Below are 12,189 nucleotides of genomic sequence, written 5' to 3'. Positions count from 1 at the left end.
AAATAAACGAATGGGACTATATCAAACTTAAACGCTTCTGCACAGCAAAAGAAACCATCGACAAAATAAAGAGGCAACCAACTGAATGGGAGATCTTTGCAAACAGTGCCTCCGATAAGGGGCTAATATCCAAAATATATAAGGAACTCATGCAACTCAACAACAAAAAAACAAACAACCCAATTGAAAAATGGGTAGAGGAACTGAAGAGACATTTCTCCGAAGAGGACATACAAATGGCAAATAGACATGAAAAAATGCTCAAGATCACTAATCATCAGAGAAATGCAAATAAAAACCACAATGCGATATCACCTCACCCCAGTCAGAATGGCTATCATCAAGACAAATAGTAACAAGTGTTGGAGAGGCTGTGGAGAAAAAGGAACCCTCATACACTGTTGGTGGGAATGCAGACTGGTGCAGCCGTTATGGAAGGCAGTGTGCAGGTTCCTCAAAAAATTACGAATAGAATTACCATATGACCCAGCAATCCCTATCCTGGGTATCTATCCAAAAAATCTGAAAACATTTATCCATAAAGACACGTGTACTCCAATGTTCACTGCAGCTTTGTTTACGGTGGCCAAGACATGGAAACAACCAAAATGTCCTTCGATAGATGAATGGATAAAGAAGTTGTGGTATATATATATATACACAATGGAATACTATTGGGCGCTATAAAAAGAGGAAATAGGACCATTTGTGACAACATGGATGGATCTTGAGATTATAATGCTAAGTGAAATAAGTCAGACAAGAAAAAGCAGAGAACCAAATGATTTCACTGATATGTGGTATATAAACCAAAAACAACAAAAGAACAAGACAAACAAATGAGAAACAAAAACTCATAGACACAGACAATAGTTTAGTAGTTACCAGAAGGTAAGGGGGGAGGGGAGTGGTAGATGAGGGTAAGGGGGATCAAAATATATGGTGATGGAAGGAGAACTGACTCTGGGTGGTGAACACACAATGGGATTTATAGATGATGTAATACAAATTGTACGCCTTAAATCTATGTAATTTTACTAACAATTGTCACCCCAATAAACTTTAATTAAAAAAAAAAAAAAAGAAAACAAGCCTAAGTATTGTTCCAGACTGAAGGAGGCTGAGACATGGCTACTAAATGCAATAAAATGGCTTTTTTTCCCCCAGTGATAAAGGATATCTTGGGACCATTGGGAAAACTTGGTTATCTGTGCATGGCAGTGTTTACATGTAAATTTCTACATCTGATGAATTTATTTCATGATATAGAAGAATATTCTATACCATAAATTATACATTAAAATATGTAGGAGTGTTGGAACATCACCTTGCAATTTACTCTCAAAAATGATTACAAAAAAAAAAAACTTGACTATTCTGGTAATATACTTTTCTTTAAGTTTGGAATTATTTTTAAAAACTGCTTATGTCTTTTCACATATGTAACTAAAATACTGAAACTGTTATGAAAATATCTAAGTTTAAGTTGAAAATCCAAAAAGTAGGAATGAAGAATTGCAATTATTTACTTGATAAAATTAAGAATACAGCATATAACTTATGGACCATCAAGAGAGAAACGTATAAAAGTGGTAACTGAAAAAAAGCAGAACATTAATACAGATGATCACATTCAGAAATGAAGTGACGTGGCTAAAATGAAGTCCTCTCAATTCCTTTTGTCTCAAACATCGAAGGGCCCAATCAAAAAATAAGACAACTTTGCTAAAAGTGAAGATCCTTTTACTTTTTAGACACAGGTTACTTAGAGGAAGAAAAATACTTAATGTACCATGGGACCACGTGTTTGAAATCCCAAATACTTTAATAAAACTTACAGTAAAATGACTATCATATCACATGACACTTTCACATGAAAATAAACCCTTGATATCTTCTAATTTCCTAAGTCCCATGAATATTTCAGTTATTGAGATAAATTACAAAATAGCAAGATTGTTTGAGATCTCAAAGTAAGAAAAAACTTGAGAAAAGTATGTATTAAAGGGCTTCACAAATAGGAAGCACAAGTGTTAGAATCTTGATGAAAAATAAGTTTTCCTAGGTTCAAGGCTCAAATTTACTTGAACCATTGAACTGCTGTCCAACACCAACAAGACACCACTTGTGGATATTCTTTTAAAAATGCCTGGTGAGCTCCCACCAGGTCAGGAGCCAGTGCTGGATGGGAGAGGCTTGCGGTATTTGCACTGAATCCAAACTCGGTACATTGTCAGCTGCTTCCCTCGGTTCACTTGCAATCGGCGATCCACCAGGTTCTGAACCTTTTTCAGCCCAGCAGTAGTGAAAAGTGTGTCCAGTTCATCTAGTTTGGAAGAGAGACGTTTATGTATTTCCTCCCGAGGAAAATGCATAGTGTCTACCACTTCCTATGTTAAATGGAGCTCCTAGAGATTGCTGTCATTATTCACATAGTTAAGTGGCTTCAGTGGGGCTGTTTAGTTATAGAGGCAGCAGCGGCTCCGTAACAGCAAGTTCATGTTTAGGTAGCAGAAGCCAAACCATCTGGGAACGGCAGCCTGCAAGAGGGAGAGCTCCCCTAAGACTCTGCTGAGAGGGAGGAATTTTTACAAGGGCTCTATGGACACGTTAAAATAACATGTAAAGACCTATATGTATATCGGGGGTGCCAAAAAATGTATACAAGAGGACACGTTGGTCAATGTTGCTCAAGCAGTAGTTCGCCGTGATCAGAAGTGTCTGGATGCTGATGGGAACCACTTTGAGCACCTCTTGTAACTGCAGAAGTCAAAGGTAACTTATATTCTTTTGTTACCGGTATATATTAAATATTACAATTTTAATACTGTTTTGCTTTCTTAAAATGTGTATACATTTTTTTGGCACCCTTTGTATATGTCAAAGCCATTTTTTTTTAAGGGGAGAGGTTCCATCACTTTAGCCAAAGGCTCAAAAATGTATGTGATGTGACAAAGGGCCCAAGAATGGAGAAAACTGCAGCCGGGCAAGCAGCCGAGAGCAGTTCTAGGTGATACCCGGACCCAGTGAACAGTGAGTGCACCCTAACTCAGGGGCACGTGAGGCACAACCCCGCTTAGAGTATAAACAGCTGCACTGGATCTTGTGAAACAGGCTGGTTTCCTCCCGTTTTGGACAAAGCGACAGAGAGGAAGAGCAACAGCAGAAGAGCAAGGTGGAGGACTCAGTACGTACAAGCTGAGCCCACCTGGAGAACAGCGAGCAGTTCAGGTTGGCTGTGGGGGGGGGGGGGGAGGAAGGGCAGGAAAGGGTGCAAAAGATAGGAGGGCCAGATGACTTTGCTTCTGAAAATACACTGAGGAACATTTACTACGGTACTTTGGGAATGCTAGCATAAAGATGAATGTTTTCATACCTTGTGTAAAGAAGTAAACTCTGGTGCCATCACCTCTCACATAGAAATTTTCAGACAGACACTGACCTGCAGAGTGATGTGGTAAAAATCAGGGAAACATTACAGCACGTCTTTGAATTTCATCACATATCAAATGTCAATCAAATGTACAACACATATCAACTTTTTGGACAGAGAACAGAATTCTTTCTTGGTTATACTTGGTACTTGGAAGAGATCTACAATTTCTCTTATAAAAGGATTGGAGCTTTGCAGAAGAGCAGCCCAAGGGGAATACTCAAACCACAGTGCTAGATTCTGAGCCCCCTGTTCTAGAGTTCTATTTGATGCTGGAACAGGTTGTGTTTGTCTCCTTTTCCTGATTAAACAAATACCACATACTCTTTGTTAAAAAAAAAAAAAAAAAAGAAAAAGAAAAAAAAGAGAAAGGAAAATCAAGCAGTATAGCCAAGTTTAAGGAAAGGAAATAAGAATAAGACAGCCACCAATATGATTTTGGTGACTGTCCTTTAGCATGTCTGTCCATGTGTCTACACACATTCATAAATAACACAGTTTTTATCCTGGACACTCTCTTCCCTTCTGTTGCTAAGCCCCTGACTTTATGCCAATTTAACACCCTGGTGTGTAATCCTTCACCTTGTGAATGTCAATATAATATCACTTGCTTTACTTACTTGTGTATTTCTCCCCAGCCACTATTAAACATGGGATCAAGTTTAAAATACTCATCTGCACAGTTTTTCTCACTTGGTAATACAAAGCCCCTTCTGCCCCCTACACCAGTGGTATGGGGTCTACCTCACGTGGCAGGCACAACACAACAGTCCCCTATCCAGAGACATTCACTTTGTTTCTAAGACTTTGCTCATGCATATGTTATGGGCTGGTTCTTGAAGAATTCCCAAAAGGACTGTTGGATAGATAATACAGGGTGCTTTTAAAAAACGCCGTAACAATTCATGTTTCTACCGGTAATGAAAGAGCATATTATCTTTCTTTAAATTGGCCAGTAATAGGTTTAAGAACTGGTATCTCATTGTAATTGTTGTTTCCTTGAACTTTCGTTTTTGGCCATTTGGATATGTTCTGTGAATCAACTCTAAAATATTCCTTCCGTTTTTTGGGTGGGTCACTGATCTTTTCTTTATCAATTTGCCAACAGCTCCTTGAAGAACACAGATATTGTCTTTATCTGCTCTATGCACCAAAAATATTTGTCTTGTAACTTAGTAATGGTATCTTTTGCCATACCACATTTAAAATTATTTATGTAATCAAATATCTTTTTTTTAAAAAAACATCTCTTCTAAAAGTAGCCATATTGGTTAAAAAAGACATCCTTAATATCTAGATTATACAAGTCTTCAAAAACAGGCCACCCTTGCCATGCATCAAGTGGCTTTAAACATGGAACTGTAATTCTAGAGTCTCTGTGCTGTTCTACTAATTAGAATGTCTGTTCTGATGGCAAAACCAGTTTGATTATAGTAGCAAAATACCTTTTTTAAACCGAAGCTGGGCCATGTCATAGCGACCATAATCTCGCAGAAGCATCATCCCTCCAGGCTTCAGAAGCCTGCTCAGCCTGTTGAGTGCCTTCTGCATCCTGTGGGGCGACAGGGAACGAAGTTCAGGCCTGTTTAAAAACAGGGTTCCTTTTCCTTTTCGCATATCCCAAAAAGCCCATGGACTTCCTTACCCTGCAAGCTTAGATCCTCTGCCCTTGTTTCATTAGAGTGGGAGCACACACCCAAACTTCTGACGTGCTTCCTGCTGCCTGATCACCACTGTGGCTTCGACCCACAGCCTTTGGTATGAAGAGGCCTGAGGATAACCTAGTTCTGCCTTCCGGCTCCATGGTAGGGGAAGAGACACACTCTCCTCCTCCTGGGAGGTTTACTTCCTCCTCCTGATGGGATCACCTCCTGGGGAAGCCATCCCTGCCCCATGCTCCCATGACTCTCTGATGGGAGCCCTGAACACCCCGATGCGGGACTGCTAGCTGACTCGTCTGCATGCGCGAGGCCCAAGCTCTTTGAATGCAGACTTGAACTTTCCATTTGTTAACTAAAGCCGGAACCTCAAGAACTTACACTTTACATGGTGACAGTCAGTATGCAAATGAGTGACTATGGGTGGAGTACATTTCCTACGACACTTTCCATATCAAGGGTTGGTGCAGGTTTTATCTTTACTAACCTCATAAGTATAAATGCTACAAATTTACAAAAAAAATTTGAAAGTCTACTTAAACACTGAATGAATTTTTTTTTTAATTTTATTGGGGAATATTGGGGAACAGTGTGTTTCTCCAGGACCCATCAGCCCCAAGTCGTTGTCCTTCAACCTAATTGTGGAGGGCGCAGCTCAGCCCCAAGTCCAGTCACCGTTTTCAATCTTTAGTTGCAGAGGGCGCAGCTCGCTGGCCCATGTGGGAATCTAACTGGCAACCCTGTTGTTCAGAGTCCGCGCTCTAACCAACTGAGCCATCGGGCTGCCCCTGAATAATGAATTTTTAATTTTAATGCTTTGTTTCAGTCCATGTAACTTTTTAGAAGTTTGTACCATTTAAGCTTCTGTGGTTATTAATGTTTAGAACCATGCCCGGCTTTGGGGCCACTCTCCGTCTGCCTTTATTGTACACTCACAATATCTCTGTCAGGTCAGATGACTCAGTGCTGTTCTAGAGGAAATGTGGGCTAGAGAAAATCAATCGCTCTCCTGGGTCTCCAACCAACACTGCTTCCTCGAGATAGTATTTCGCCAGGACGACAGGTTACCTATGCCTATGAGGCTTTAACAGTATCTTCTAGGGTAGAGCAATTGAATTTTTTTCTTACCTAAACTTGATTTTATGGAATTCTACTGTACTTCATTTTTCCTCAGAACTTAGGCATCAGAGAACACCTGAGTTAATAAGATTCACTGTAAATTTTGCACTGTTAATAAGCTTGATTTAAAGCATTTAAAAAGGCCAATAATGAGACATTATCTAACAGCAGTGGTACGCACCGTTCTAAAACAGTGCTATGCAATTATCAACAGGGAAATTTCTTCACATATCCATTAAAGACTGCTCCACTATTCTGCAGGGATATTAAACCACAAAAATAAGGAGAACTGACCACTGCAGTCAACAAGCAGAGGTGTAAAGACTGAAACAAAGTCTGACTTCAAGACAAATTTAGGAAAATGGCTGAGACACTTATATCACTTTGGATGGAGTAGCTTCTTCCTGTCTATCAGAACATCCTTTTTATTTAGGGCCCAACTCTGATATCAAGGTCCCTGACCAAAGCTGTATTTTTGTGACACTACTGGTTAAGGATCTAAAACTTACTTGTCTGGAACAATTGCTGAAAGAACAAATATGAGGATGATGACATCAAGACTATTGCTAGGAAGTGGGTAACTCTTATCTTCACTGCACAAATCATGAACAAAGGCAAAACACCGAGAAGGATCATATGCTGAATTTGTCTGCAGACAGTTGGGAGAGAGAGATACACGGGTTAGAAAATGTTCACAAAGCCTCTAGGAAAGCTAATTTTGCTTTAAGTGTAATTGCAGTTCCTTCCCTCGGAGGGATAGACCTCTAATCATTAAGGCACACGTTCTCACTCAGAGGCTAAGAATCGAACAATTCTAGTGAAGAGCCTGTGGAATCTAACTGGTGCTTTTAAAATGGAATGTTTGATTCCCCTGCTTTTCCTCTAATTCTGATACAGAGACTTAGATTTGAGGACTAGAAAATGATCAGGAAGATAAGTGACCAAAAGGGAAAAGAAAAACCTAAGGAGAGAGCCAAAACATATTGAAAAAACATGATTTAAAACAACTCCCAATCCAACTATAGCATATTACACAGATCATAGAATTCTCCAGGAAAGTCTATTTCTCTAAATGTGGAAAATTTAACATATTATAACAGACATATTTTAGGGTAACGTCCCTTTCCACATCTTCCCTTGCCATCTCTTCTCCAAAAATGTAACTTTGTTCCTCACTGGCCACAGCTAATTCAAGAAGAACAAGTAGATTATCAGTTGGGCCGAGAGAAGCAAGCATGTCTGTGCCACATGCAAACCCAGGAAAAACCTACTACAAAAAGCTAGCCTGAAAAGAGAGAACAAATAGAAACAGGAAATGAGCACTGGACAATGAGTAAGACACCATGAACTTGAGGAAGGTGCTGTGACAGAAAGAGGGGGTGACAACACCTCACTGGCCAGCCAACTCACCTCGGGTCTCTGACACCTTTTCAGGGCTGACTACTTTACACTCTTGGGATTCTATGCATTCCACTTTATTGGCTGAGTTTGTCTAGATGTTTCTGTAACTTGTAACTCAAAAAACCCTGACTGAAAAAAATCATCTCATTTCAAGCTTAAAAAAAAAAAAGTTTGGAGCGGTCAAGAGAACTGCCCAAAATTCTACAGCTGGCAAGTGGCACATTCTGTATAATGCTTGGCCCTTTCCTCTACCCCAGGCTGTTTCAGTAATCTTCTGCTTTCAGACCACAGTACAATTAAGAAAATAGAGACCTTGGTTTTTAGGAGATCCCTTTCCTTTAATCTGTGAAAATCACTGATAGGAGCTACTGCACTTACCCGGACAAGTTCTATAGCTGCGGAAGAAAAATCACAACAGTAAACAAAGAGTCCCGGGTCACTGAGTGGGCAGAAAAAACAGAATTACATTACAACTGGATTATGTCTCTTCTATTTCCTGTGTAGCAGAGTTAAAATATCAAAGACACCTTATATCAACAATGTAACATAGGTTTTAAACCTTACTAATTTCCCGATGACAAAGGTAACTTACAAATCAAATTAAATCAAAACAATCCATAAATGGATAATGTAGAAATCTAAATCTCCCATAGTCCACGGTTTCCAATTAACCACTGTTATATTGATGAAGTTAAGACTTTTGGTAAACAACAACTTCCTCCTTTTCTCCTCTTTGCTGTCATGTAGTTTAACCTCGTAACATACTTACTTGTTAGTTTGCAAAATTGGAAAGACTGTGTTTCCCACACCACAACCAACCTGCAGACAGAAATAAACTGTTAATCACAGAATTAAACACAAAGAATTAATTCCCTGAAGCTAGACAAATAATTAACAATAATCTTGCCTAACTGTGTTATTAGGGAAGATGTAGTGATCAGAGCTAAACAGTACCCATGACTTTCTCTGACCTTGACCTCAGGAACTCTTAAAAAGGTAGCCATAAAAGACAAGAGCATGGGCTTTTATTAGCAGAAGAGAGCTGGTCTGGAAAAAAGGGCATGGGTTGCTTTTACTTTTTGAGTTCTAGCAAATCATCCCATAGATGAAATAATTTCTTACTGAAAACCACCATATCATAGAAAAATGTTTTCAATAGACTGAGCTGAAAAATTCATGAAAAGGGAACTATGGTTAAACTGTCCTAATACAGTGCTGGGTGTGATAATAATAAAAACAATGCCATTTACTGAGGGCTTACTATGTGCCAGGTACTATTCTTCGCCATTTTACACACACTATCTCAATTAATCCTCATAAAAACTATGAGGGAGTGGGAGTAGGAGTGGGAGGGGATTGGGAGGGAGAGGGAGAGAGAGAGAGGCAGAAGTCCTGTTCTGCTTGGGGAGGGTAAGGGACTAGTGCAAAGTCATGCCATAGGACTCAATTCTAAGGCTAATCAGCTTCCAGTGGAGTGTGTAGTCACCATTTGTGAGTTTACATTCTAGTCCCCACCTAGATAGGTCTAACCTTGCCTCTTCGATACCGTCTAAACTCAGAGACAAGAATTCTCCACACCCGAGAAGCAGACACCATCCCAACTAACCTTTCCAGTTTATAACTATTAGAAGAGAAATAACAGAAGTTGTCTTGTAACCTGGGACTCTTTTCCAGATGGCAGGTATAGCACAACCTGCAACTTTCAGATGCAATATGATATGCCCAGATAGCACCTTGGGTGATCGATCTTGTTTGTCATGACCACCAGGTATCTCTACATTTAAGGAATTGCATTAATTCATAAATGGAGATGATTCCAGGCCAACATGAGGGTCAAGTCTAGTCAGCTTCATCAGACAGAAGTTACTTTGTGGTCAGCCGCTCTATGCTGACCATGTGCACAATATATTATTGTAACAACTTCACTAACCCCTTCACTAACAGGACAATAAAGGGAGGTTACCTCAAGTATTCGGTAGGTGGCTGAGGATCCAGGAAACTCATCTGCACAGATTTCCAGGTGACCGAGTTTCTGAGTTACATTCTCTTCTACAGGAAGGGTCTGTGTTTTATGTCCAAGGCTGTTTGAAGAACACTTGTGCTGATCTATTATTAAATCAGGTCCATCCTCACTCCTCCTACATCCAAGAACTTCACTCCTCTTGTTCTCTGTGTGCAAATCTGCCGAATGATTTTGGTTTTGGCTAGGTGCCAGCTCCGGGAATTCAGTAAAAAGCCAATGTCTGTCCTTGAAAAATCCATTTTCATGGATTTTGTAGAAGTCGTTCCAGTATTTGTGGGCATTGATTTCATAATCAACTGTAAATATTTAAGAAAAAAATTTAAGAACCATCTCTCAATATTTTATTTGTATCTAATATGAGTTATACTGCTTCACTGAATGTCATTTTATACTAAAAGTATCCTCAAGTAGAGCCATAGCCTCAGAGCTGGGTATCATTTAGTCCTATCACCTATCACTTGAATTCCCTCTACAGCCTGTCCTTCCACGGAGTCCAACTTCTGCCAAGAACTTACTGTTAATTCTTTTCCCACATCTTTGGATGACTCTTAAAATTCTAATGTTAAGCAACAAATCTGTCTAATCACTCCTGGTCAAAAGATTCTATCATTTCTCAGGACCATACAGAATAACTCTTTTGTGTTTGAGGGCAGTTATTTTCCCCTCTAAATCTTCGCTTTTATAAGCTAAATGTCCCAGGTTCTTCAGTCGTTCCCCAGGTAAATGCAATGGTTCCGATACAGGCAGCTTTTCTTTATATATGTTCCTCTGTCTGTGGTTCTTTATAGTGTGTGGAGCCCAGAAATAAATTCTACTACTTATAGATGCTAAAAACAGAAAGGTTAAAAGGAAAATAGAAAATGCTGATGAGGAAAAAATGTCTTTAGATGAGAAGAGTTTTGACAATAGAGGACAGGGATACCAAAGAAGTGTGAACTGTTTAAAAGAAAGCTGTTGTTTAAGGTGATCAAGGTAGTCCTAGATTTTAGTTTTCTGTGTTTTTTTTTTTTTACCAATATAGGACCTTGACTAGTGTAGTACAAAGAAAAACCTAAGAAATTGGATTTTAGTTTCACCACTGCTACTACTAACTAACTGCTTACCTCTGGGCAAGGCACTTAATGTCCTGTGATCCAAGTTTCTTTAACTGTAAAAAGAGGATATTGGACTACATGATTTTCAAAATCCCTTTCAACTTTAACTTGCTTTGATCTAGTCTCTGTCAAACTTTGTAGGGTAAATATTTTGTAACTAAAATGTTCTAACTGTATAAAACTCTTTTCAGAGATTACTACTCGCCAGTTTCTAGTCCCACCTTCAACTGTCTCTTAGAACATGACATAAGCCCAACTAGTTCTAGTTTTAGTATCTAGGGATATTTCGCAGTGAAATGATCCGCCTCTCTAGAAGTGGCCTCTTTTTCTTTGGCCAGACTTACCTCCATTCTGCTTCATCCATCTTTCCTTCGCAGAAGCCCTAAATCCTCATAGCCATTACACAAGGCAAAGACACACAATTCACCAGTCATTAGCCCCTCCTCCAACAACATTTAGGATCTGACCACTAAGATTAACTTCAAAGGCAACATTTCCATAGGCAAAGTGTTAACATGTAAAAAGCATATCCTCTAAGACAATGTGTGGCGGTTGCCATAGGCCAACCATATGAATAGGGATCTAGTTAACATAACTGAAAACCAGAAAATATTGTCAACCCAAACCCAAACACCCTTTTATGCCCTAACAACATTTTCCGGGGTAGCCCTTTTCCATCCATGCACATCCCCTCCCCGTCCCGTTCTACCCCCGAGTTTGGTATCAGTCCAGTAAAAAAGGCTCTTGGTGGCCTCGGTTCTCTGGCCTCCGGGACAGCGCGTCCAGCGGTTGGGCCGGCTGTGGATACCGCTGAGGCCCCCTCGCCTCCGGGGCGCACCTTGCTTCTCCTGGCACACCCGCTGGGTACTGTTCTCGCTGACTTTCTTCTCGGCTGCCGCGGCCTGCTCTTCTGACCACTCCACATTGTCCCTGGAAAAACCAAACGGGATGCTTAAGGGCCTCACGTTCCAGCTGCGGGCAGGGTGAGTGGCTGGCCCCGAAGCACCTCTCCCGTGCGGGCAGAGCGCCTTGAGCAGGGCAACGGGACAGAGGGCGAGCCGCAGGCTGGGGGAGGGAAAGGGTGTTTACCAAGCATTGTGGTGGAAGACACGCGCCGGGTCGCTCAGGAACCGGCCTCCAAACTGCTGCCTCTTTCCTCCGGGCACCGCGGGCGTGCCTTCATGGCAGGAGCCCGCCATGACACCGGAGCCGGAAATGCCTACCTTTCCGTAATGCGAGCACTTCCGGCGGGCCACGCCCCCCTCCGGAAGGCTCGGGGTCTGGGCGGGAAAAGACCGCGGCGGGGCGGGGCGGGGCGGGGCGCGGCGGGGCGGGGCCAGTGCCCTGGTGGGTCTCGAGCTCCGCCGGGTGCGGCGGGCTCTGAGTTGGGGGGGGGGCTCCCTGGGGAAGCGGGGCGCCGGCAGAATTCCGCGCCGGAGTCGTTGTTCCTTGAGCGGGCGC

The 12,189-nt window shown here is 41.3% G+C and overlaps 1 protein-coding gene across 2 annotated transcripts; it reads right to left on the bottom strand.

The window, feature by feature from the left end:
• Positions 1-858: 858 nt before the first annotated feature.
• Positions 859-11,953, bottom strand: METTL2A (methyltransferase 2A, tRNA N3-cytidine). Of its 2 annotated transcripts, none has more exons than XM_081029994.1 (9): positions 11,818-11,953; positions 11,567-11,658; positions 9,575-9,930; positions 8,381-8,430; positions 7,990-8,050; positions 6,720-6,859; positions 4,879-4,985; positions 3,377-3,442; positions 859-2,326 (listed from the first exon to the last, which is right to left on the bottom strand). In XM_081029994.1, exons 1-9 carry the CDS (start codon positions 11,925-11,927, stop codon positions 2,169-2,171), a joined length of 1,140 nt encoding a protein of 379 aa, XP_080886120.1. In that variant the 5' UTR covers positions 11,928-11,953; the 3' UTR covers positions 859-2,168. The 2 variants fall into 2 exon arrangements, with proteins under 2 accessions (XP_080886120.1, XP_080886121.1); XM_081029995.1 differs by having other exon boundaries at positions 1,728-2,540; positions 11,818-11,943.
• Positions 11,954-12,189: the final 236 nt, after the last annotated feature.

This window comes from Rhinolophus hipposideros (assembly GCF_964194185.1).
Source record: "Rhinolophus hipposideros genome assembly, chromosome: 20".
Classification (NCBI taxonomy): Eukaryota; Metazoa; Chordata; class Mammalia; order Chiroptera; family Rhinolophidae; genus Rhinolophus; species Rhinolophus hipposideros.
This window is presented reverse-complemented; position numbering and strand designations above follow the sequence as displayed.

Bases quoted from the DNA above. Each gene is read 5' to 3' on its own strand.
- METTL2A (XM_081029994.1), bottom strand. From the start codon at position 11,927: ATGGCGGGCTCCTGCCATGAAGGCACGCCCGCGGTGCCCGGAGGAAAG. The intron at 9,931-11,566 runs GTGCGCCCCGGA...AAATATTTACAG, and splicing joins GGTGTGCCAGGAGAAGCAAG to TTGATTATGAAATCAATGCC. The intron at 2,327-3,376 runs GTATGAAAACAT...CTTCCAAACTAG, and splicing joins AGTTTACTTCTTTACACAAG to ATGAACTGGACACACTTTTC.